Raw genomic sequence first — 25,767 nt, 5'->3', positions numbered from 1 at the left:
GAAAAACAAAATCAATTTTACTGTGCTGCTTTAGCAGAGTTGTCTGAGTACGGCAAAGAAATTGAATATAGAAGATGGATTCAATTTACTTCTCAAAGTTAGGAGGAAATCAAATTATTTGAATGCAAACATAGTCTGATAAAAGCTGGAAATGCATACAGACTTGTATATATTAACAGCCTATTGCAGTAGGCTGTGGATTGCAAAGCTGGAAAACACTATCTAAACAGGCTTTTATATTTCATCTAGCAATCCCTTCACCAAACCCAAGAATTTGGGCTTGGACTCAACACTGTTAGAGATTATGATTAGAAAACTTGCTTTGGAGCCTTAACAGGGGTTCACTCAGTATTGCTTATATGTAGTGTTCAATATAATGCACCTATAAGTAGTAGTTGAGTACAAGACATTTAGTAACATTATGGATTTTTCTCTGTTATAAGTGTTCTAATATGACAGTGTTTATGGTGTGCTCTCATCCATTAGGATAAGGCCAACACAAAGCATTAAAAGATTGAAGATTGTACCATGGTACAATTAAATCACATCCTAATCTGCCATCTTTTGCTGCAAGGGAAGACCTTTAGGTAGCTACAAACACAACCGTTACAAATGCAGGCATGATCTCTGTTAGTTCTACTGCTGTAAAAGAAAGCAAGTCAGTAAGCAGTTCTCACATTATGGCTGTTTCAGCGCTGTGTTAATAAGCTTTGGAGAATGGCAATGGCAGACTGCTCTGGGGCTTCCCACCTACCTAACACCAGTTCAAATGAACTGGTGTTAAAGAACAGCTGAGACCTCCCTTAGTACAATTGTCTAAAATCATTGTACACATCAAACTACTTTTTATTTTTAAACTGACTGGTACAGTCTTTCATTGAAGAATAAAGCACTTTAGAAGAACTAATTAAAAGTCTAGCTGTTAGATAGGTAACAATTATTGACCCACATTTTAAGTTCAGCTGTAATACAGCAAAGCTCTGCCTTGCCTAAAGTCATTCTGAACCAGTAACAAGCCAAGAATACAGCTCACCTCCACTCTTTTGGTTCTGTCATTTAACCAGTTCCTCCCATAAAAGTCTGCTACAAAAAGCCATGTCTACAGTGTAAGTGAATTGCAAGGAGCAAATCTCTGTCCATTCACAAGAGCTGATTAACAATCTATGTAGGGGCTTGAAATAAAGGGACAGTGTTGGTGGTTGACCTGTGTAGTAATTTAGCTTATACAGTCTGGAGCTGTAACATTATCCTACACTTAAAATTGTTCCCGAAAACCAGAATATAAAGTGGCTTACCAGCAGAACAAAATCAACAAAAAGGTACACTTATCACTTCGAAATAGTGACATTTTTATAACTGCATGTTCATACAAAAAAAGCTTAATTGTGGGAAGTCACTTTATTGTTGAAATAAACTTATTTACAGAGATAGTTACTTTACAGTTTTACACAGCAGACATAATTCTTCTCAGAATAAAGTAACAAAACAGTGAGATTTAGCACTGTCTAAATGAAGTTTATCCCAAAAAGAAATCTACAGCAATCATTAGACTAAATCAATCTAATCACATAATAAAATGTCATCGCCTGCAACTACAACTGTATAAAAGACTTAGCCATAATCTAATGGATTAGGTATCTGCTATACTTCCTTCTTCTTGAGTATTAGTGGACCTACATTATCTCCCGTTAATTCATTGTGCTTGTTGTGAGAGCCATCACAGACAGGGAACTGGAAGAAAAAAATACATGAGAAATTAGTACATCTCTGTACAGCAATTGCATAGTGCTTTTTTTATAGTTCTTCCTATGCCAAGAATATTTTGATAAAGTTTCTTGTTCCTCCTCCTTAGTCCCTTTCCATCATCTAAATCCCTGTCTCCTATCAAGCACCTGGCACGTGTTGCTAAGAAAAAACACATTGCTACCAGGTAACTAAGTTTGTGAGATCTTAAAACAGCTGTTCTTGGACTCAAAGTTAAGGACAAAGCCTTCTGCATGAAAGAACAGTCAGCAAAGCAGCAGCCAAGGCTGTGGCCACAAATGGCTTAAGGTTTATTGTGGAACTAGTGAAAGTGTTCCAAATTGGTTTAATCATTTTTCACCAGAAAGTACAGTTTCAAGCAAAACTGAAATATTTTGCTAAAGTGATTATTCTGAAGGGAGAATACTTGTGAGAGTTTCTTAGGTCCAAGGCAGAATTTTTTGTTAAAACAAGAAAACATTCAGTCCACAGAGGCCAAAAACAGAGCGCAGTGAGGCACTCGCAAGAAATTGGGGGTAGAGGAAAAATACCTGTGTATAACTTACACAGCTAGTTGAGCTGGTGGATATGTGATATCCAAAGTCAGCTGTGACTCGACTATCTGTTGATTGCTCTGGACCAGACAAGGATATTCTCTCCATCCTCAATGCAAGTCCAGGCTTACTTTCATTCTAATATGTATTTCTAAACATTGGTTTTGCAAAGTAGAGTGCTTACTTTCTAGCCAGTTAGAAAGTATTTTCAAGTATTAAACAAGGCTTGCTTGGTTTTAATCTACTCAAAGTGTGGTCTCTCTGCAAGTGTTTCCAGAAAACACTTCTGTGTCTCTTACAAGTTTCTACGGTCTCTCTGCATGTAGATATGTTTAGAGTGGAGAAAGGGAAGAGCTGTACAATTCTCAGAAACCAGGAACATGTTCCACCTCCAGAGAAAAGTAAGGTGTTCCAATTCACAGTGACAGAACTGATAAAAATATGCAAGTTCAGCCTAATCCTAGTATAGTACAAAGTATCTTACCGTCTTAGAACGCCAACACCTGCAGTAAGCTTTAGTGAGGCACAGATCTTCAATGTTTATTTCATTCACTACTTTTGGATTTTCCTTCTGGATCTTGAGATTAATCAAGCTATCCTTTTGCTGCTTCTTCTTGGGGAGGAATGGACGAACAGCGAGATAACCAAGCAAAGCCAGCACACCCAGGAAAGGCAATAACCGCAGCCATTCTGAAACTAAGGACACATGGAATTTAGATTGGCTATTGGCACCACTTTAGCATGGTTCAGCATCAGCTGTTCTTAAATGATGTAGGTTTAGGACAGGGAATGAGGCTGCTCAGTTGGCAAGGCTCTGAGGGCAGGCAAGGGTCTAAGGCTAAGTCAGTAAGAAGTAAAACTGGGACACAGACAGCAGTTGTGCAGAAACCCCAGATTAAAACGTGGGTTTTACTGTAGTTAAGGTACAAATTGGACTCCAGAATTTCATCTCAAATTTAATTTTAATGCTCTAGAAGATGACTCAATAGAAGAAAATACATCCCAAACAAATACAAGATGTACCGTAATGAGGAACCCTAAAATTACAGGCCATTTGCTCCCCCGCAGTAAATCAACACTATATGCTAGCAAACTGCGCATGATTACATTTGGGAAGTTAGTAAAAGGTCACTACAGAATATTAAGTGTCCGTGTTTTACATTCTGTATAAGAGGAACTATTCAGTATGCTTTATAATTCTATTTTTAATTGCTTATTTCAGATTTTTAACTTCTTGAGTTTTCCTCATTTCATTAGTTCTGTTTTGTTTTTTGCTTTTTTTTAGGAAATTGTTGGCAGAAATGATGCAGATATTAGATAAGCATTAGCAAAGTGACAAGCTTTCACCATTTTTTTCCTGATTTTATTCTTCAGAACTCTGTTTGCTTGAGGATCTGCAACTAGTTTCTACAATAAGTTTATAGAAAGAAAGAGACTTGAGATCAGGTAGGTCCTGCCAGGTAGGTCAAGCCACAGAAAATTGCTCTTTTATCTTGCTGAAGAACTTCTTTTAGGTACAGGTAAAAGATTCAAGTATCCTCTCCAGACATACCTGCCTTGCTGCATCATTATAAAGCTTATAGACATACTAATAACAGAAGGACTTACTGAACTTTTTAAGAAGTTGATCAGCACCTGGTATAAAATGTAACAGAGCAGTAAGTATATTCATGGTGGATCTGCTCTCCCAACAAAAGAAGCTATGGCAATGCTCCAGTGTAATTTAAGTACAATGTAGCAATAGAGGAGAAAGCATTTTTCTAACATGGTGGAGAATATATTAAATCTTAAGCCATACAGAAGTGGAAGGGATTTTAAAGATATTTCTAAACTAGAAACAAAGAACTGTAATGAGCTGAAGCATAAATAGCTACACAAGCACTATGTAAGAGAAGACACTTTAAACAAGTTCCTCTTTAAATGGTTTAGGGTCAGAAGCAAGAGTTTGTTCCACAGTTTGTTTTTCAATATTAAGACACACAAGAAAGGAAATGCAATATAGCAGGCAAAGGATGCTAGGTAGTTTGTGAGGTCCAAAAAAATCATATTACTTTGTGTAGATTATTATTATTTTTTTGTAATAATAAAGCACATGTTCATGGTAATATTTTCCCAGTTAGAATGCAATGGCCTTTTCTCAACAATTTGAATGTTCTGAAAGTATACCATATAATGAAAATATTTCATGGGAATAGTTTTATGCTCTTTAAGCCTTCTATAGCCTTTGAAGTGAAACCCTACTTATTGCATTTATCTGGGAATGCTCCACAACTGCATGCATGAAAAAGGCACCACAAGAATTTTCAGTAGTCTTTCCATCCCTCCACTTGCAGTGGTCCCTATGCACAACATATTTTTTACAGAATTTGCTAAGTGTTGCTGCAATATAGTAGTCTCTATTGCTCTTTTCTCAGTTCCCCCAATAAGATATAAATTCTTAAAAATAACTGAAAATAAGTATCTCAGTGTTGCACAAAATGTTAGGTTTCCTGGACAACAGTGCTTGTTTGTCTTTTCTAACATTACTGTAAGTAACAGTAAGGCAAAATCTTATACAATTTTGTTTTACCAGACAAGGTTGGTGAAAATGCTCATTAAAAACTAAAATTGCCTAATAATCCAATAAGGAAACACATTCAGTCTTAGGCCACAACAGAAGGACTAATCCTACCAGATGCTCAGCATTCAGTTCTCACATATACGGTCTGGAAGGACAGAATACTCCAAGCGGAGCTTTTAAAGCAAACCTCACAAGACTATCTCAAGAAAAGAGACCAGGAGAACCAACTAATCAGGCACCTCTTTGACCTCACACCATACATGACCAAACCAATGCAACTACCTTTTAAGAATCGCCTAGCATAGCTTCACTTCCTCATTTAATAATCAGTATCAGAAAGGGTTCATAAACATTTCAGAAACTTCACAAGACACTGATGATTCTGTGATAAGGCCTTGAAGCTAAAAATTAAATTGCATCAGCTATGGACATACAGTACAAACTATGCCATGTTCCAGCCTCATTGCTCATACAGCAGGAATGGTATCATATAAGAAACGTTGATTGAGATGAGTTGTTCCAGAACACCCCACCAACAGGAATCTGAATGCACTTTCTGACCTTCTGTGAAGGGCTGACTTGGAACATGTTTTAGAACATAAAAAACTTTGGTAATTGTGAAAACTTCCAAATCAAGTATTTGACCTGACTGCTGGCACAAAGGTGGACCTCTACAAAACCACTCTGAACTCCAAAACAGAACAGACATCCCAATAGTGCACCACAAACAGAAGTGTGTTATTTTTTTTTCAGATTGATGAATGCAACTGGACTGAGATTAACACACAAAAAGGAAGAGTCTGGCATCAGAATTATACGTCATTAAAAGAGACCAGCAACTAAACAGTAAGTGGTATCTCAATACATCATGAAACTCCTTGATATGACATCTAAGTCAGAACACTCACTAGGCCAGTAGTTGTGACTAAGGGAGAATCTTAACCAGTTAGGTTCACCCATGTGAAAGAGGAACATGATAGCTGTAACCTCAAAGAAAGGAAACCAGAAAAAAATGGGAGTATGAAGTACAGCAATATTATTTATCATGTTGTTATTTAGTATTTGTACCATGATAACCGCTGCTAAAGAGTTCTGTCCTCACTAGCTACAGGTTTTATTAACATGTATCTATGCTGGGAGTTTCTGCAAAGCCTCCAATTACACCAGCTGTACACTAATTGCAAACTGACCTGGTATTGTCACAAGGCTGCCACAGGCTGATGCTTTCAGACTGAAAAATCAGCATGACCATGCCTCTAGGGTACAACAGACAAGATACTGTCATAAAAAGTTTATAGCCCTTTGGATTAGGAGGGAAGAAAACCTTCACCCAAACTAATGCAATGATCTCTTCCTGCATCTGCAAGCTGCTCTGTGTTTTTGAAGCCATGCATACCTTTCTGAAGCAGATGTAAGTCAGTTCACAAGATTCTGTTCACTTTCACAGCTGATACTCAGAATTCAGCAATTACATTGATTCTGAAGATTCTTTAGTTTATCAGTTCTGTTGCATGGGAATAGGCAGTCTTTGGAGCCAGAAATGGAGAGTAGAGTATCGAAGAGGTTAGTCTTCAAACTTGACTCGTGTTAGACAGAGACCAATCCAGAAGATAGCTCCTGGAAAGCATCAGGAACATCACTGAAACAAGAGTGTTCAAGAATTCCATGGAGCTGAGGCCATGGACCTCAGTCCACTGTGGTAGGTCTACGAGAAGACGATGCCTTAACTTTTATTCTAACAGTAACAAATATTCAGTGTGAAAAGAAAGGGACTAGCCAGTCATTTAGAGTCAAATCAAAGTGAGTGGCCAGTGCTTATAAGCCTCTCACCAACTAATCCTTTGTTCTCTTTCAGTTTGATTTTATGTCTTAGCTAATTTAGATAGAAATGACACTATACAGACCCAAAAGCAGTTCTTTAAACTAACAGCTCACCTGCAAGCAGAAACTTTAACAAATATTAACTACAAGTAAAAATGAAGAATGGAACTGTGGTCACATATTCTCTAAACTGATGAATTTCTTCAGGCAAATTCAAATTATTCACTCAGTTAGTTTCTCTTCAGAACTAACAAGCAGTTCTGTCACTGTTCTCTGTTGCTTATTTGGATCTGTAAGGATGTTCTCCTTGATACACATACTAAACACAAAGGACTCCACACAACACTTTAATATTCCTATTAGCTTATTCAGCAGATATGAAAGTGGAGAGGCGACAGTCCTTTTAGGGATGTAGCACACAGATAATAAATTAAAAAGTCCAAAGACATGGACAGGTTAGCAAGCCGCTCTTCAAATGACAAATCCATTTTTCAAATGGGCTCTGAAGACTTATCATAGTCTCCCCTTCCTCCTTTCCCTCAATACTGTAAAGGATGATCCACAAAACTGTCCTCTTAACATGCAGGCCAGGTGTGAGACAGCCCACACAGTACTATGTCATGTTTACAGAAAGGGGACTGTAATTAGCACCTAGATTCTTAGACTTTTGACGACGTTATTTTGAGGTTAAGGCCTATGCTGGTTTAATGAAACGTACCTGCATAAAAAGCAAAGTCAGCATGAGACAACTCCATTCATTTCAGCAAACTTGAGAAGGGTAAAGTAGCCATGACAACAAACTGAAACAGGCTTCTGAGCAGCAGCAGTGCGATGATTTAGATATCTGGTATCAAACCCAAGGTCAAACATATCATTTCCTTCCTCCCTGACTGCTTTTACCTTCAGGCATTTAGCACTGAATATTAAGTGTCCATCTTTCTCCAAGCAAGCAGTTTTCCATTATGGTTCGGTGATATCACAACAGACAATAGGCATCTCAAGATTTTTATTTTTTTTTAGCACAATACAATATCACATACAAAAGGTTCTTCCCTGTAGTTTCTTTAGTCTGTCATTTCTACAACTGATGGATTAAGGGAACTGAGGTTGCCTCTACCTGGAAGCTAATGAAGGTTTATAGAAGCAATAGTAGTGCTAACAACCAAAGCACTATACTGTTCTAGATTTGGGTCCTGGCCTGCCTTTGCATACAAGGTCAACGCCAGCAAGTGTTTTATAGAGCTGGTCCTTGTCTGAAGTTCAATAGCTGCCACGAAAGGACAAATAACACTGTGGCATTTTAAGATCAATATTACTTCTCATCTTCCCAAAAGAAGCAAAGGAAAATGCATTACATGTTTGATATGTTGTTTGCCAAAGAATATGATGTTCTGTAATTCGTAGTAGTAGTAAACACAAAAGGGAATATTAATCTTCTCTTATCCTCGTTTGTCTAATAGCATTTCATTAACTGTAACTCAGTTGATACAATCTCCATAATTACCTTTTTCCTCCCGTTTTAAAATACAAACTTTTGCACTGTATCCATTTATAAGACAGTGAGTTACTATTCAACAATGTATAGTACAACTACTCATAGTATGGTCATTAACCTGTTATCTAAAGTACCTATAAGTTGCAACTGTGACATAATTCCCAGAACTGGGAATTCCCTGCTCTTAGAGGCTCACGACCTTAGGAAAAGGCAGGCTAAGACCACAGCAACAATATGAAAGAGGTAGAACAGACAGGGATACCAAAATGATGATAAACTGTGAACATTTGTTCTTTTTTTAATAAAGAAAATCATACCGAGAAATATCTACCATGTCCTGCAATCTGTGATAAATTCTTAGTTCTTAATCAGTGTCTTATTTAGTTACACGTGTCAGAGTATCAGGTACTTAGTGAAGCAATCCAGTTTTCTTAGACAAAACCTTAGACTGATGCAGGTCTTTGTATAGACGAGTACAAAAATATTTAAATGGGTATGAGGTTTCAATGACTTTTAAACATTAAGAGAGGATCATGTTTAATTTAGATGCCTAGGCTGTGGTAGTGTAAAACATTTTTATTCCCTTTATATCACACTGTGAATGTGGAGGTCTATATGACTGCGCATACTGGACTTTTGCATCTCTTACCACCAAAGCTGTTTTACCGTCCTCTAACTTTCCAAAACTCATTCCAACATGTTAAAAGGCCCTCCTTCCAAATCAGACAGGTCCAGGCATACTACCTGCCATAATCAGAAACCCACTATGCTAGTCTGTGAAGTGCCCGATCTTTATTGTAAAGCACAAAGCAACTGCATCTTTTGAATATCTACGGTAGCTGGAGTCCAGCTGTGATTGGGGTGACAAAAAATGTCATTCTCATTACCATGTAATTCTCTTTACTACCCCAGGCTGCAAGGCTTAAAAGGAAACAGCTACAAGCCAAGAGTATTCCTTTAGCAAGGGAGAATCCTTTTGAAAAGTCTCACTATGATGCATTTACAGTATTCCATAATATTCAGCAACCTTGCAGGATTTTGCTTTTTTTTTTTTTCCTCCATTTTCCATTTTTTCCCCCCTTTTAGAGAAAGATATCTAAGTATGACATTGGATATCAGTCTAACTGATTGCTGAAAAAATGGAAAAAAGTGTCAAAGCTCAGAATGTTGTCTCTGTAGCTATATATTTTTAATTACACTTTATTCCTTTTTTTCAGAGTGGTTTAACACATGAGCAGTCAAAGAAAACACTAAGAATTAAAGACAGTGGATTTTTTCACATACATTCAGTAAATTCCTACCAGGTATCAAAGCAATTTCTGCTTTAGTTCCTTCTTTTACCTATGTTTATTATTTTTGGAACTGAAACTTCACATGTTTGGTCTTGGTTGAAGGTTTTGTTGGTTTGCTTCTGCTCCTCCCTCCCTTCAAATTCAAGCTAGTATCCGTCAGTGGGGTGAACAACATGAAGGCAAAGCAGTTCTCCCCTACAGATCATTCTATTAAAAAAAAAAAAAAAAAAGTTCTGACCAGAGGTTTTCAGAATAAGTTCTATTACTAAAGCTGAAGTTTTCACAAGACCAGTTAGCATAAACCTTCAGTCAGACTATACCTTTAAGCTTTGAAAAGCTTTTGTTTATTATATGTAAGAGGCAGGCTTAAGCTTTAACAATAAAACACCCTATGATGCTATGACCTGTACCCTAAAGATGGATGCAATGTGCACAAATACACAGATGGACTGGACAATAATCCTGTTACAGAAGTGTATGTGTCCAGGTAAGTGAAGTAAGAAGAGACTGAAGTCAAGCAGTATTAAGAAATTTTAAATACAGTTGTGTTTAAAAGGGCAATAATGTAAGTAGGAAACTGCCAAATGCCTGGGATATGAGAAGCTCATTTGTTTGCTGTAGCTTATTGTATCCCTTCCCAACTTTCTGGCAGCTGAATCTCTATTGGATAAATATGATTAACAGCATTTGTTCAGATGATAAGAGTAGTTAGGGGGAGAGAAGAACAGTTCATTAAAATGTGTTTCCTTGTCTTGGGAAACATAACAAGATATCTCATGGAACTCTTAAGTATACAAGCAACATAAACATGCTGGAAAAAGAGTACTCAGACCTGGTTCTAAGTAAGTTGTGCCTGGTTCTAGATGAAACTCTTTTCCAGCACTACTAAAGCTGTATAACTTAGTGGTGTCATGTAGACATATGGGATTGATTCTACGCTCTGAAGAACTTCCAAAGAGTTTCTGTCACAGTCTCTCTCTCTCATTTTTTTATTGCCAAACTAATTGTGTCATTTGATACTGTATAACCACAGCTGAACCTGGGCTCAGATGGTTCCAGTACGCAAAGTATCCTGGGAACTCCACTGAAGTGCACTGAACACCTAAAGAGCCTGCTAGTATTTAGCATTTTCTTTTCTTTTTTTCCGCTGGTTTACTTTGTGCATAGGGCTATGTCTGACAGACAGGTAATTTCCCTCCCTCGCCCAGAAAATCCTTATAAAAACGACTGAATAGGAAAAAAAATTAAAAACCCCCTAACTTTATGTATGCAGCGACCTCCCAGAAACAGCTCTTTCTAGTTTTGTTTGTTAATTCAATATAGACTGTCTTTAACTTCTTGTTTAAACGAAGAGGCAGGGTTTAAGCCCTACAGTTAAAATGTCATTTTCTTTACGTGCGTGGCCTCTGACTTGCTGGTACCTGTACAGAGAGAAATTTTTAGTAGAGGGCAAAACGAGCTGGGGCCAAGAAGTCTGCTACGTTTTACGCTGCCGCTCTACGACTATTACTCATCTACCTAACAAAGCACCTTAAGACGTTTCCTCAGGTAACCTGACTTCTAAAACAGCTCAACAGCGATTTAAAATTTGCTTATTTGTTTTCCTCCCCCTCCCCCCCCGGTCACCGCTAACTTCTTCAGCTCGGCCGCGGGGAAAAGGAGCGAGCGCCGGAGCGAGAAGCGGACGCCGCAGCCCGGCGCCGCCCCGGGGGGGCAAAAGCGGCTGCGCCGGAGCTCAGCGGGGCGGGCGCCCCCCGCCGCCCCCGCCTACCTGTGAGGCGGACGAAGCCGCTGACGCTCTCGGGCACAGGCAGGCGCTTGAGGTACGCGGGCAGCTGCACCTTGACGATGCGGGCCAGGCTCTCCAGCACCATGGCGGCGGCGGCGGCCGTTGGAGGAGGAGAGGGAGAGGGGGAGGGTGAACGGCCGCCAACGGCCCCCACCGTCTCGCGCCGCGCCGCTGCGCGCGCTTCCTCGCGCTGCTCCCGCCGCGCCTGCGCCGGCGGCCTCCGGAGCCGCGGCGACGCCGCCTGCGCTTGCGCGGACCCGGCCCCCGCCCCTGCGCTCCGCTCCGCTCTGCTCCGCTGGGGCCGCGCTGCCGGCGGGCCCCGCGGGGGGGCGCTACCGCGGAGGCGGCGGCGTAGCGGTAAGACACGGGCAGCGGCGGTTGGGCCGTTGGAGGCCGTTGGCGGCGGCTCAGGCAACGCAGCGCGCGCGTCCTGGGGCAGCCGCTCCCCTCAGCTGCCGTTACGGGAGCAACGGCTGGGGCCGCCGCCGCGCCGCGCCGCTGGTGAGCGCTGCGCGGTCGCCCGCACCTCGCCGCTGAAACAGGTCGCGCTTGGAGATCGAGCAAGGTGCGTGAGGGGGGGCGCGGGGGAGGAGAGGCAACTTTAAACACCTGTCTTATGGTTTATAGGATCTGTATTGCTTATCGTCGTCCCGCTCCATTAAAACTGCACTTCGTGTCAACAGTCTTAAAATTATTGAAGTGAAAGACCAAAAATTTTTCCTCCTGTGAATGGTGTTTTTCATATAATACTGTAACTCTTCCAAGGTGGGACAGTGTGAGTGGTGAGAGGTTTAATATTACAGAGAGGGGCCCATCCACCTCATGTTTGGCAGTGGTTTGCGTAGAGCAAGCTGTATCTCTAAACATATTCCATTTTATGTCAAGCAGATCATTTTGGCATTAAAGAATTGCCCCTGGATAACCCATGAAAAAATGCGAAGTATATAGCCATTCAGGGTTAGTTCAGACAATCCTGTTAGAGCTGGAAACTCTGCGTTACTCCCTTGGTTGAGAGTCCAACACCATTTGCGTCAAGATGCTTTGCTACTGCGAGTGAATAATCCTCAAGTGCTAATACTATATAGCACAGAGCACAAGCATCTTCAGGAAAGCTGGAATAGTGTGGTTCCTGCAGAAGACACATATCACCTCCCTTACGTGATCTTGACTGGAGCACGGTTCTCTCTCCTCCTACCTCAGTGTACACAACCACACCAGTTCTGCCTGTATCAGCTGTGCCCTTTTCCTCCCACGGGAGGAATATAGAAGTTTTGGGGTAAGTGAAGAGGGTTGAGGAAAGCAATGAAAGATTAATTATGCTTTTCTCTTGAATCGGTGGGTTCATATGTGGCTAAAATAGTAATTATGCTTCTGTCTTGAATCACTGGGTCTGTATTTGGCCAAATCTACTCAGCAGTCATGTTTACCTTGTTTTGTCTAGGATATACAAGCCCGGTGCTACATCAATTTCACTAATTTGATTTAATGATCCATTCAGGACAATTTTAACCAATAGTTGAAAGAACCATAGAGAATTAAGGCAAAAAACAAACACTGGAAGCCAGATTTAAGACAAACAAATCCAGCTTGTTTGTGCTTCTGGCCTGAATATTACTTTCCTATCTGTGACCCTGTATTAACATTTCCTGATGAATCATCTTTAGCTAGTGAGAATACTCCTGTGATCTCTGAGTATCTTAGACTTTCCTGCCTTGCTTAAGTTTATCCTTGTAATGACTATGTCTGATGTCCTAAGATGATTCCTTCTTGTGTAGGCAAATGCCTGCTATTAGACAAGATAATGAAAGAACAAAATGCTTGATTATTCTGCAAAGATTACGCGTCAGATCTGTCATGATGTAACCTTGTTTGTGAATTTACTGAGGGAAGAATACATAAGGCTGAAGATACATAAGGTAAAACCTTCAGCTCTGAATCAAACAAGTTCACATTGAAATTGAGAGTCTCTGTCCTTCCCTCCTCCCTTTCTTCCACTCATTCAGGCCCCTCTGGATGCTGTGATACTGAGAGCACAGCTGACATTTCACTGAAGCTCCCGAGCCTTGCTGTGCTGCCTTTGATCTGCACTCCACTCAGCACACTGCTAGACAATCTGCACATGTTGCATAGAGGAACCGTTCTCATTGTGTCTTAGGTATCAGTTGACATGAGTCATGACTGTTTTTCATATGTGAAAGGGCAAAGTCATAGATTATGGAAAAATGATAAAGAAAATAAAGTCTGAATGAGATTTGCAACTGAAGGGGAGGCAAAAAACAGTTTTCAGAAGACCTGTTTGAACTGGAGCTCAGGAGATTAATGTTTGCTCTCCAGCTCTGCTGCAGACTTTGTGTTTGACTTAAGGGGAAAAATAGAAGCTGCAGGCTTGCTCGATCCTGCAAAAGTGAGTAGGGTTTTATTTGGTAGTCCATCTTCAAGTACCACATTACAGGATAAGAGTGTTAAGATCAGTCAACATCAGGACATTTACCAGCCAGATGCAACATCTTTCTTCTGGTACACGTTTAATACCCTGTGTGAACATTCCTATTCCAAAGGCAGATTGCTTCTTTTGGATTTTACCGATATCCGCTTCAATCTATCTGTGTTGACAAGTCTTTGAGTCTCAGTCCTCTTAGGAATCTTGAAAATCTTATGGCTTTTTTTTTTTTTTTGGGGGGGGGAAGCACTCGTTGTTGCATATTTAACTTGGATTTGTGACCTTTTAAAAGTAGAGTTTAGTCTGCCTATGTGTTTCATATAAATCTCAGACACTGATACTCTGGTGTTGGCTAGGATATACAGGTGCCACTATAATAAAAATAACATTGCAAAGAGCCCAAGCATGGATACTTGAACAGAACCTAGGTCACCAAAACTGAAATATGAATATTGCTTTCAGCGGTAGGTATCCTCTATTGCTGGTATTTTTCAGCTAGTGAGGACATTAAAAATAAGATGCGGCATGGAACCCATATGAAGAGATCTACATAACTATTGCTGACTCGGTTATTTTACATGGAATTCCTAAAATACAGCCCAAAAGAGAACCAGCCCAGTTAGGTTACTACTGAATACATTTTGATGAGAATGGTAGAAAAGTTAATGGTGCAAATGCAGATCTTGTTTGGCACAGTTTATTCTGCCAAGTGCAATGTCGCTAAAATGTAGCTGTATTGGTCCAGCTCAGAGACCCTGACTAGAAATAAGAGCTGTTGTCAGCATCCAAAAACTGGTCAGTCCTGATCTGACGCACTGAGCATAGGTAAAGAGAAGCTGATTGTATTCCTCCTGTGTTACCCTTCATAAATTGCATTTACTTCAGTTGTAAAATGAGATAACACTTACTGGTCTGTCTAGAGCACATTAAGATTTGCAAAGGAAAAAAAAACCTTTTATAAATGATATTTCTCATTTATTTAATTTTACCGAGTACATACCAGCAAAGATAAAAGATGAAAGAATCTGAGTTAGCAGACATAAAATCCTCCTGTCTATCTAACATAGGCCTAAGTAGCATAATAATTTGCTCAGCGCTCTTTCATGGTTATGAGTTTTTCTAGCAACAGGATGTCTCATGTTTTAAAACCACTTTCTTGGGATTGGCATTGCCATTTTCAAAATGAGCAGCTAGAATAGTCTTTACAGCAGGCAAAATGACTGTTGTCATCTAAAAGCTATCCTGTCACCAATGGGCTGGATTCAGTGATCAGCAAACACAAGCCTCTATCTAGGAGGAAGCGAGATCTCTCCCTTTGTATTCGAATCATTTCACGGTGTAGTTTGATTAGGCTGCTGTTCCTGCTGCATGCAAAGATCCCTCACTCTTCCACTTCCCCAAAACAAGCAAAATCATTACACCCCAAAAGTGCCATAGGAACTGTGATTCATTTTAGGCTATGTCTCCATCAGTTAGTTATGCAGCGTGCTCAACATTCAGAGTCTCAAAAAATAGTGAGGAGACTGGCTTAAAAAGCATAAACCTTATTATAAGACTATATATATGAGGTTATTTTCCTCTACTTTATGCTTATGACATACTGATTGCATGCAAGTTAGGTTTTGATTTTTTTATTTTTACATCCAGAAGCTCAACTGCCTTTAAAAGAAAGCTGATATTCTCATGCTTTCACTTGACTCTGAGAACTGGCTCTTTAAGTAGGTTCTGCTGATGTTTATTGAAAATATTTACTATTCTGTGGTGAGCACTGTGTTTGTATTGTTGCTATACTGTTGGGGGGGGTGTAGTGGTTTAATTTATTAAAAGAGTGACAACATGAACATAAAAAAATGGCAAGATTTCTAAGATTTAGATCAAATTTCAACATGGCAACTTTGCTCAGGAGAGAACAGAGCAGTAGACCCTATTTTTATTTGTTCATGGAAAGTACCACACCTTTATCTCTCTTTCAGCTGCAGTTTTAACATTTTAATTTCCTCTTCCCACAATTAATGCTGGGGAGTATCTTGGGGAAATGTTGCCCATAAGTTATGGATTGGGGATATGAAATAAAGTTGAAAAGAAACCCAACCCAAGAAAGAATATGTGTATTCAGTGTTGATTTCCTAGATATTCCCAAATAATGTGCATTTATATTGTACTTACATTGTAAGTTTTTTCCAAGCTGGGACTGTCTTTTTATGCAGTGGTTAGCATTGATCCACAATAATGGTTTCTATTGCTACTATAGTATTTGCAAAAATAACACAAGGTGAAACTATGACTGTCTAAGCAGTTATGCTGTTACTAATTCCAATCTCCTTTATTTAAAGCATTTAAAGTAACTGAAGTTGCATGATATGAAACTATTGCAAGTAACATTAATCATGTAGCACTAATGATGTACAAGAAAGTACATGGTAAATATACTGTTGCAATAAGTTTTAAACTTTGACCCATTAAATGAATCATCTACTTTTCCCAGTTGCATTAGGTACTTGATCCAAAATGTACTGCTCATGAGGATCTGGACTGATCAGGGATTGCATACAGACTTGTGCAGATTGGGAACTTTATTGGCTTCCAGGGAGTTGCTAATTCACAACAGTTTTACTAAGATTGGAACAAATATGTTTATGATTCACTAATATGTTCATAGAAGGCCAGATACATTACTGATTTGTGACAGGTTCTGCTTGGTTTGTTGCAATAACCAGGTTGCAAAATCTCCAGATTGTCCCCTGGGAGGAAGCTGCAGTGATGGAAAACAGATACATCCTCTCCTACACTAAAGGACCTATAGAGGACAAAGCCAGCATAGTCAGGGAAGTGCACACTGCTAAATGGGCAGATGTGATAGGTGCTGGGATGCAGCAGTTCAGATCAGTCTTTCAGCCTCTACTTCTAGTAAAGCTGCTATCAAAAACTAGGAGCTGCTCTCTTATGATGGGAATTCCAGGGGAAAGAAGCTATATATGTCAATATGTTCTCAGCAGGGGACCATTCCCTTTTAAACTGCATTGATATTTGCTATTAGGGAAGAATATATATCCTTGACTAGACAACTAAGGTTATATTTGTTTCCTTAGTACTTTACTCCCTCAATATAATAGCTGTCAGTGAAAGATATTTCCTTCATTTTGAAAGGCAAAGGTGAGAATGCCACAAGACTAATTCCTGTGACGCAATGTGCATTGGTTGGCAGTGACTAATTATAGCACAGAAAAACTACCAGCTTCCCCTGCTGAGGACAGAGTATGTGATCTCTGCGGTATGACTGCACTGTGTTCAAAGTTCTTCCTGTGTCAGGATGCCCACTGACATTGCAGTAAAGCAGTAGTTTATCATTCCTTCTCAGACTGCTGTGTAACGGCCGTGCTGTGGAGATTTCTGAGCCCATCTCCCCTCTTCAAGATTAGCCAGCTCTGGCATTGAGAGTAACCCATATTCCTTCTCTGTGATCTCAAAAGAATAAAAAGGAGGAAAAATAATAAGTTCCATGGAAGATACTGTGTATCTTGGGTGGAAATGCATGGCTTCAACATCAGGCATCAAATATATATTTGTCTATAATATATGTATTATAGATGGAGGTGGAAGCAGGGAAAAAGTGACTATCTCGATTCCATCAGAGGTTACCAGAGAACGATATGGAATAGTACCATGGCAGGTAAATAAGATGAATGTAAGTTCTTTTCAGCCCATCCTGTTAATGTTTTTTTTTTTTCTTTTCTATTCTATCCACGCACTCTCCGGCCTCTGAACTGCAAGTCAGCTGTAGCATAGTGCATTTCCAACTCTATGTAATTGGCTATTCCCTAGAAGATTTGTAAGTTACTTCCTTGCTTACCCTTTAAGATATTGCCATAATTCTATATAAATTGTGCCGTAATTCTATATAAATTGTGCATTTCACTGGTACAGGAAGCTGTAAGCTCTAAAGTAAATACATTAAAAAAAATCAGCTTCTTTTTCCTTTCTAATCAGCAGCGAAAACAACCAACACAAAAAGTAGGAAATGAACCTACCACCTCAAAGTTTACTTACTTTATAAGAATTTTAAGCATAATGACTGTGAAAGGTAAAAATATAAAAGATAAATACATGATAATTAAGAAGCATTCATCTTGAACAACGTGCTAGGAGAGTGCTTTTAGCAACTAGGAAAAGATTCAGTGCCCTTGTTTCTAGAGCAGAGAAAGTCTTTTATTGAAAATTAGTCCTGTCATAGGTGTCTGTAGTCAATTTATTAAGATGCTTGAAAACGTTTTAAACTGCTTCCCCAGGAGGAATTAAATGATTCTTCTTCAGGTTTTTTTACACTTTTATGTAAGTTTGCCGCTTGAACGAGATGTTTTTTTGTCAGCTTCAGAGACAGAAATGTTCTAATCATTCAGAAAACAGGTACAGTGGAAATGGATGCCACATGTACTCCCTCAAATTGCCTGTCAATATGATTTGATCCTGTCAAATATCCTGAGCTATCCTAAGTGAGAATATCACTTAGTCTCCATAACCCTGTCCTTTTTGCCTAACTGCAGCAGTGTTTGTTTTTCTAGTATGGATGCTAAACTTAGATCATAAAATAATTTAATGTAGACCACCAAATAGTCATGAAGGGTTAGCAAAATTATCCTTTTTCCTGTTGACTTGAACTTAAATCAGTATGACCTGGAATAATATCTCTAGATCCCACTACTAAATCCTTAAGCCAGTATTCTCCTTTTTTTTCCCCCCATTATCCAAAGCAAAAAAAAAAAAAAAAAAAAAATTGCAGCACTTATTGTCTTTATAAAAATGAATGAGCATTTGTTGGTGTAAAAGTGAGAAATCTGTGTGATTTAATTTAAGAGGCTGAAAAGCATGCTTGACCTTGAAGAGTAAAAGTTGTGAGGAGGGCAGAACCTCAGTTGCTTTGTATTTTACAAAATTTTCAACAACTTGCCAACACCTGACTGTTTGATGACTACTGTGTGTGTCACAACCCACCCACTCAGAAATACTGCCCTGATCCATTCCCATAACCACGATGATGAATAGTTTAATAACTGGTTAATGTCAGTACTGCTGATTTAGAGTCATCAGCAATATTTCCCAAATTACAGTATGACAGCAAACAAGAATAATATTCATTCCTTCTAAAAGATATATTTGGCTGTAATTACCCAGATATTCAAGGACCAAGCAAGCCCTTGGACATCTTACTGTTAATTGGAACACACCAAAAACTGCAAAGATCAGCCAAATGAGGGTGCTCAAATGGAAAAAAAAATGTAAGGACCCCCACTAACACACAATACTTGAATAGCTAAATCCCTTGTCAAAATACAGGGCAGATACTCCTGTCAGTTCAAAGACAAACAAACAAACAAACAAAAAACCCTAAAGCAGTTGTGTGGACTTTCTTATTTACCTAAATCAATACTTTAAATTAAGCCAATATAGTATCAAACAATTAAAATAGTGCAATCTACAACACTATGGAAGAATTTCCCCAGGGAAACAGAACATTATTTGTATAGAATCAAACAAACAAACAAACAAAAGCAAATGAGAATGTTCTACAAGGAAAAAAAGCTTCCAAATGAAGAGTGATGGAAAGTTAACCTGCTACCTCTACTGAAGTATAGCATTTATTTAGCTACAAATATGTGAACTATTCACCTAGCAGGACTGCCTCAGAAGAAGTGAGAATGGGTAAAAAAGGTAGTTTGCTCCAAGCCATTTGTGAAGTTAATGATAATTCGGCTCTAATACTATAATCTAATACTAATACTAATAATCCCTGTCGTCACCCCCTCCTCCCCCTCCCCATCTTCTGGAACTTCTGGTTGATCCCTGTGGCTAAGCCTTTTGTCTTGACTAAGATAAAAGGCTTTTTATGCTTTTATTTTTTTTAAGTGTGCTGCTCAGGGCATGCTAACTAATACCTTGTAACTCTAATCAAACAATGAAAATGATACTTAGCATGCAGTAAGCTAGTTGAATTGGAGCCTGCACTTCAAATCAACCAACCCAGTGTGTGTGCTGTGAAGTCTGAATAGCCTTACTTATGCTAGGGAACCTGTGAAATATATTAGTTAGCTTGTTTGAATACTCAGCTTTAATCCTTAACATTTTATCTGGATAGTGACTTTTACCTTGATTTAACTGATTATTAGGGAAGTCAGTCAAATCATTTGTTAAACCTGAACACACCTCAAAGATAGTGGTTTGCCTAGTACATTTGCATCCTGGAACAAGCACTGGAGGACCATCCAAATTAGCTAGCTGGATCGGACTAGTAATCACTTAGCTCAAAGTAATGAAAATAGATGTATCTTGACAGTGCTTCAGAGAGTCCTTTGATGTCTCCTTTAGTAAACACAATAGGGTAAATAAAGTACTGTTGAAAACTGCTGTAAGAAGTGCTTGGTCATTTTCAGTAACAGTGTAACTCCTACAGACTTAGCATTCAGTGTGAAAGCAGCCTGAGGGGTCACAAAACAGGTATATCAAGGAAAAACAACCTACTCAAAAGGCATGGGGTAAAGTAGGTCACCACTGAACATCATTTTGATCAAATCTTCCAAGTGCTGTAAACTGGCCTATTGAAACTGATAAAACTGTGCTCCACACAGGGGGTTCATCTGCTGAATTCAGCATGTGTTAACTTATTTTATCAACTGTGCCTGATATCTCAATCCTTTACGCCCCTATTTTAAGTTGCTGTTTTGCCATATATATAATCTGTGTTTATTCACAGATGTAAAGAATGTGTATGAAAGAGGGAAACAAAGATAGTTAGTAGTTGCATGACAACAAACCTTTTCTTTTTTCAAAATTGGCATCGCAATTACACTGTGCTCATCCATGAGTTTTTATGCTTCAATATCCATAGAGCTGAATCAGTGCAGAAAATAAACATTCTTGTTGACACAAACTGCTGCTGACTTGAAAGGAATATCTCTTTCATTTAGATCAAATGGTAGTTTTGCTGGAAAAAAAAAAAGAATACTGTGTATGAATACTAATAAATATCCTGTAGCAATTTTCAGAGATTCAGTTATTAAGGTCTGTGAAAGTAGCATAATGAAGTTGTCAAAAACTTTCTTCTTGTAAAATAGCTCTTATTTTCCCTAAGGATTTCAAGGGAAGAGAAGAATCTTCTCCAACTGAAAGAAAACTATGTTGTCAACACAAGCCTAAAAAAAGTTCTTAATAGTTTGAAACCATTTTAATGAACTGCTAAACAAAATCCAGATGACCAGAAGATTCTGTGGAGAATTTTGGTCTGTTGATTTTGACCTAGACCTAAGTTACTGAAGTATTCTGAAGTTTTGCTAAGTCCATATGACCTTGTGCAAGCGATGAAACCTTAGCAGGCCATTATTCGACAAAGTGCTAAAACTTTTCATTGGGACTTGTACGTGGACTAAATATTAGATGTTATAACTCCCTGTAAGTAGCAGCAATGGCTTAAAATGGGTTATGGGGCTCAGTATTTTGCTCCATGACCTAACAGTGAGATAGAAAGCACTACTTTAGAAAGATGACATGTGGACTAGCTTGGAAATTGTTCTAGTGAGAATGTCAGAGAAGATGTAGAAGAAAAAAGGGGAGATGAAGCATTGCCAAACTGGAATAGAAGATAAAAAGCTAACTTTTTATCTTATATTCCTTAAAAAGCTAACTGCTGTGTAAGACACTGGCCTTGGGCCAGACTCCAGGTGAGGAAAATTTTTCCTACCTCTTCTTCCTAATAAAAAGAGAAGTAATGGTCCCAGAGGTAAAGGCCAGGGAACTGAGCATGCAGTGCTAAGAGTGGCAGGATGCTGCTATGTCCTCAAAGGGGAGAAGCTCCCACCTATACAGAAAGTGCTGACAATCTTAGGTATTTAAAACATGGATCAGATGAAACCCAATGACATCCTAAAACCTGTTTTTTTTATAGTGTCATGTAATGGCACATGGTTTGGCAAATGCAGCCTTTTGTATTTGTTGTGTTTAAAAAAAAATCAATGGAACCACCTTATTTTATCAACTTTTCTCTGTGAGAGCTTTTCTCTTACTCTTTACAGTTTACACTGAATCAAATGGGTCCATAATAAGCTGAGTTTTTCTCAGATTAAAGATGGATTTGACTACAAGTTTGATTTCTGATGATTGAAGAAAAACAAGTTGGACCAGAAGTTGAAGGGAAAATTGAGGCCTAGTCAGCTGTGATGTTCTATAATGTGCATACCAAACAGGGAGAAGCTGTTGTTGTTTCTTCATGCTCTTAGCTCTTTGTTTTCCAGTGGCAGAAGCTGTTGTCTTTTGTCTCTTCCAAACAGGAGCTAATAACGATCTATGGGATGGACTCATGAGAAGGGTGTCTTGGTTTCTTGAAGTAATTTTTTTTCCCTAGAAAGCAAGAGCCTTTTGGAGATGCTTTGCAGCTTGTTTCTCACTTTCCTCTCTGACATACTAACTTGAGTATATGGGATGCTGCCTGGTGTCCAAGGTGCTCCGTTGCTCTACCTGTTTTGAAGACAGGTAAAATAGCATGCATAAAGTGTAATAGTGGCAGGTCTCAGGCAACAGAAAGTGAAAATTTGATATTGATGTACAGCAAGCTACACTAAACTTTAAACTAAGGCTGGGCTGCTTTTCCCTCAAGTCCCCTCTATCCTGAGAGAAAGGTGATATAACAGTATGTCAAGACAATTTCCATTCTTGCTTGCACTGCTGGACCATCACAAAGAGCTGAAATAGATTGGTAAATTCAGCCTTTAGAGGTTATTGACCACTCAGATGGACAGAGCTCTGTAATGCCATACTTAAAAAAGCAAGCAAACAAAGCTCAAAAATAGAATTCAAGTCAGCTAGTCTGTTTTCAATACTTTTTGCAAACTGTTTATTCCTATATTATACCTACTGAGCAATTTTGCATAATAAACCTCTGAAAATCTAACCTAACGCCACTAGTGTATGAGGATTAGACATGGTAATATCTCGATTCAACCACTTCTGAGGATTAGCTTCAAAAATCAAATTAAAATGAAGCAAACCCAAACATACTGAGTAGTTCAATGATAAGTTGCAACACCCATGTTCAGCAACCCATCATGTTTGTCTCTCACATTTTATATTACCACATGAGGTATCAATGCAAATAGCATTATATTACACTTACTGTGTATATTAAAGGTAAGAAACTATGTATGGCAGGTAAATATATTAAGGTTACAAAGCCTTACTTTGTATGAGTATTCCTCCTGAAGTCAACAATCTATTTGCAAAAATTGAGGGAAAAATATGATTTTTATGTTACAATTTGAGGAAAATGAGATGGAGGAGAGAGGTATAATGTTCTCCAAGCAGGACTGCATTTGCTGTAACTTGTAGAAATAGCCACAGAACTGTGAGTATGCTTCTTGTTTTTCATAGCTACATAGGTCACTATTTTTAATTTTTTGTCTCAAATGAACTTAAAGGTAAGTATTTAAATAGATGTATTTGTTTAATAAAAATAACCACTGAGCACAATGAACTATCAAGTGTTCGTCTAAACAGGTACGCTAAATCCAGTATACAAAATATGCAAATCTATTTCCCAGCAATGACTACATACTCAACACCTCTTAGATTATACTTGGGGTCAAATGCTAATAATTGATTTTAACATGTAACTGTTGAAATGCACACAGATAAACTTGATTTACCAGATGAACAATTCCTGTTGGCTTAAATTAGCAGGGAAAATTACACACTGTCAACAGTATGTTTGTGCAGTTCTTCATTCCATCCATTATACAATAAAATGCTAATCAGAAGCCAGATCAAAACTCTTAATAGAGAGTGGTATTAGAGGTTATTAATCTAAAATAATAATTAAAAATTTAGAAGTAAAATACTATTAGGTACTTAAATCTCCTGAGATGACAAAAAGTAAAGAAAAGGCTCAGGAAGTTTGTAAGCGGTTTAAAAGACCAAGAAAGATACATTTGTGACAGAAAGATATACTTGTGATTTGGAGGAGTTTAACAGTATCCCTAATCCAAATTAAGCATGGAGCAATAAGGTGTTTTTCAGCAAAATTCTCTATTAAGATGGTAAGAACATTAATGAAAAAGTTTGGAGCTGCTTTTCTTGAATATAGTGTTTAGTATATTTAAAGTAATAAGCAGAAGATGAAGACTACACAAAGAAATTGTTAGGAGTGGATCAGGTAATGAGAGAAAGATAACTGCACTTTATAGGAATAAGGTATTATTTTCTCTTTAGCCTACACATAATATAGATACTGAAGAACTGTGACAGTCCTACTACAGCACTATTTTGAAAATAAATAAAAAAATATCTTTTGATTATTGCTCTCTTGATTCCCTGCTGGTTATTCTCAACTTCATACTGAACACTTTTTTACAGTTTGTTTGAAGATGCTCCAATCCAGTGATAATTAGCATCCTAGACAGCCAGAAAACTAATAGTAGAGCAATAAAGGCAGTATAATGAATGCAAACTCAATTCAGTGCAATGGATTTAGCTAATTATGTATCTATACTCCCTGGACAGCAACCGTCATGTTTATTAATACTATATATCCCTGCATTACAGCAGAAAGTCAGTCTAGCAATGTATTTCTGCTTGTTACTTCACGAGTAGGAGTCCTTCATCACAGACACGCTATATGTAAATCTACAAAATTTTATTGTTTGATACAAGAAAAGGGCCTTGCTGAGTGTGGTGTCTTGACCCCTGCTGTGCAGAACAGAAAGCCTTGTAGGAGCTAGAGGCACAACAGAGGGCATTGCTGCTTTGCAATGACCAAGCACTCTAGCATCAAAGCAGTGACTACATGAGCACCTCAGCCATCTCTGGTGGACTGAAAATGCCACTCATCTCAATATGCTAACTAAATTATTTGATGCCCCCAGTCCTTGGGCTGACAGCGCATGTAACTGAATCTTAGTGTTGCTTTTTCAGTATACTGAGAACATATGCACATACTACTAAAAGTCATGCTTCAAGTACCATTACAGCCCCCCTTGCACCAGGCCTGCACTTCTTGTTGACATGTTTCCCTCCTGGGCAATCACAGGCTTTCAGCTCTTCGCCTCCAAGCTGGCGCCGCAGTGGCGCCAGAGCCCCGAAGAGCTCGGGCCAAGCAGGCTTTGTTTGGCGGTGTGGCAGGGCTGGGGCACCGCGCTCCTTCCCTGCGTTTGCGCCGGTGCTTCCCAGCCGCGTGCAGGCCGAGCACCGGGCACACGCGAGGCGACGGAGGGCGCGCGGCCGGGCAGCCGCCCCGACACCGAGCTCCGGCCGGAACGAACCCCCCGCTGCGCCGGGCCAGCGGCCGCCAACGGCCGCCGCGCGCCCCGCGACGTGCGCAACGGCCGCCCGCAGGGTGAGCAGCGGCAGCTCCCGGGGCCGCTCCCTGGGAGAGGCTGCGGCGGGGGATGCCACGAAGGCCGGAGCCTCCCCACCGCCGCCGCCGGGGCCCAGCCCACGGCAGCGGGCGGCGAGCAACGTCGAGGCGAGCGGCAGCGCGGAGGGATCCGCTCCGCCGTCCCCCCCCCCCCGCACAACGATGTAGGTCTGGCTGCGGCCGCCATCTTGGCAGGCGCACAGCCACGCGGAGGGAGGGGACGGCGGGAAGGGGGCGGGGACTTGTCGTAAGCGGTGCGCGCCGCAGCGCCCAGCGGCCGCCAAGGGGCCTCAGCCCGCCCCCGAGGTGCCTTAACGAAGCCCCAGGGCCGCCCTCCCCGGCGGGAGGAAACCATAAAGCGGCACTGGGAAGGTGCTGCCGTGGGGAGTCCTAGTACCTTCTCTTCCCCCACCCCGCGGTCCCTCGGCGGAGGCACGGCGCACGCGCGCCTCTCGCGAGATTTCGCCCTTCCCCGCGGGGAGGGCCCACAACGTGCTCACACCGCATGCGCGGGGGGGGCTCTGCCCGGCGGCGGCGGCGGCGGCCGTTAGCGCGCCCCCTACCCCGTTGCTCTCCCTGGCTCTGGGGGGGCGGGGCGCGGGCGGTGGCGCCCCGCCCCGGCAGGCGGCGAGCCCCGCCCCCCGCCTCTCGCGCTGGCCACGGGGCGGGCGCGCGCGGGGC

The 25,767-nt window shown here is 40.2% G+C and overlaps 1 protein-coding gene and 1 long non-coding RNA gene across 3 annotated transcripts; both read right to left on the bottom strand.

Moving 5' to 3' along the window:
- Positions 1-1,383: 1,383 nt before the first annotated feature.
- Positions 1,384-11,481, bottom strand: CISD2 (CDGSH iron sulfur domain 2). The gene is made up of 3 exons (XM_067297574.1): positions 11,237-11,481; positions 2,782-2,993; positions 1,384-1,731 (listed from the first exon to the last, which is right to left on the bottom strand). The coding sequence occupies exons 1-3, from the start codon at positions 11,337-11,339 to the stop codon at positions 1,642-1,644; spliced, it is 405 nt and encodes a 134-aa protein (XP_067153675.1). The 5' UTR covers positions 11,340-11,481; the 3' UTR covers positions 1,384-1,641.
- A 3,207-nt stretch (positions 11,482-14,688) lies between these two features.
- LOC106491973 (uncharacterized) lies at positions 14,689-25,589 on the bottom strand. 2 transcript variants are annotated; one of them, XR_010884347.1, is made up of 4 exons: positions 25,484-25,589; positions 21,919-22,196; positions 20,501-20,670; positions 14,689-17,156 (listed from the first exon to the last, which is right to left on the bottom strand). It is a non-coding gene; the product is annotated as an uncharacterized lncRNA (long non-coding RNA). The 2 variants fall into 2 exon arrangements; XR_001293870.2 differs by lacking the exon at positions 14,689-17,156 and having other exon boundaries at positions 18,537-20,670.
- Positions 25,590-25,767: the final 178 nt, after the last annotated feature.

Source organism: Apteryx mantelli, chromosome 5 (genome assembly GCF_036417845.1).
Source record: "Apteryx mantelli isolate bAptMan1 chromosome 5, bAptMan1.hap1, whole genome shotgun sequence".
Taxonomy (NCBI): domain Eukaryota; kingdom Metazoa; phylum Chordata; class Aves; order Apterygiformes; family Apterygidae; genus Apteryx; species Apteryx mantelli.
The sequence above is the reverse complement of the archived record's forward strand: the minus strand, read 5'-3'. Positions and strand labels throughout refer to the sequence as shown.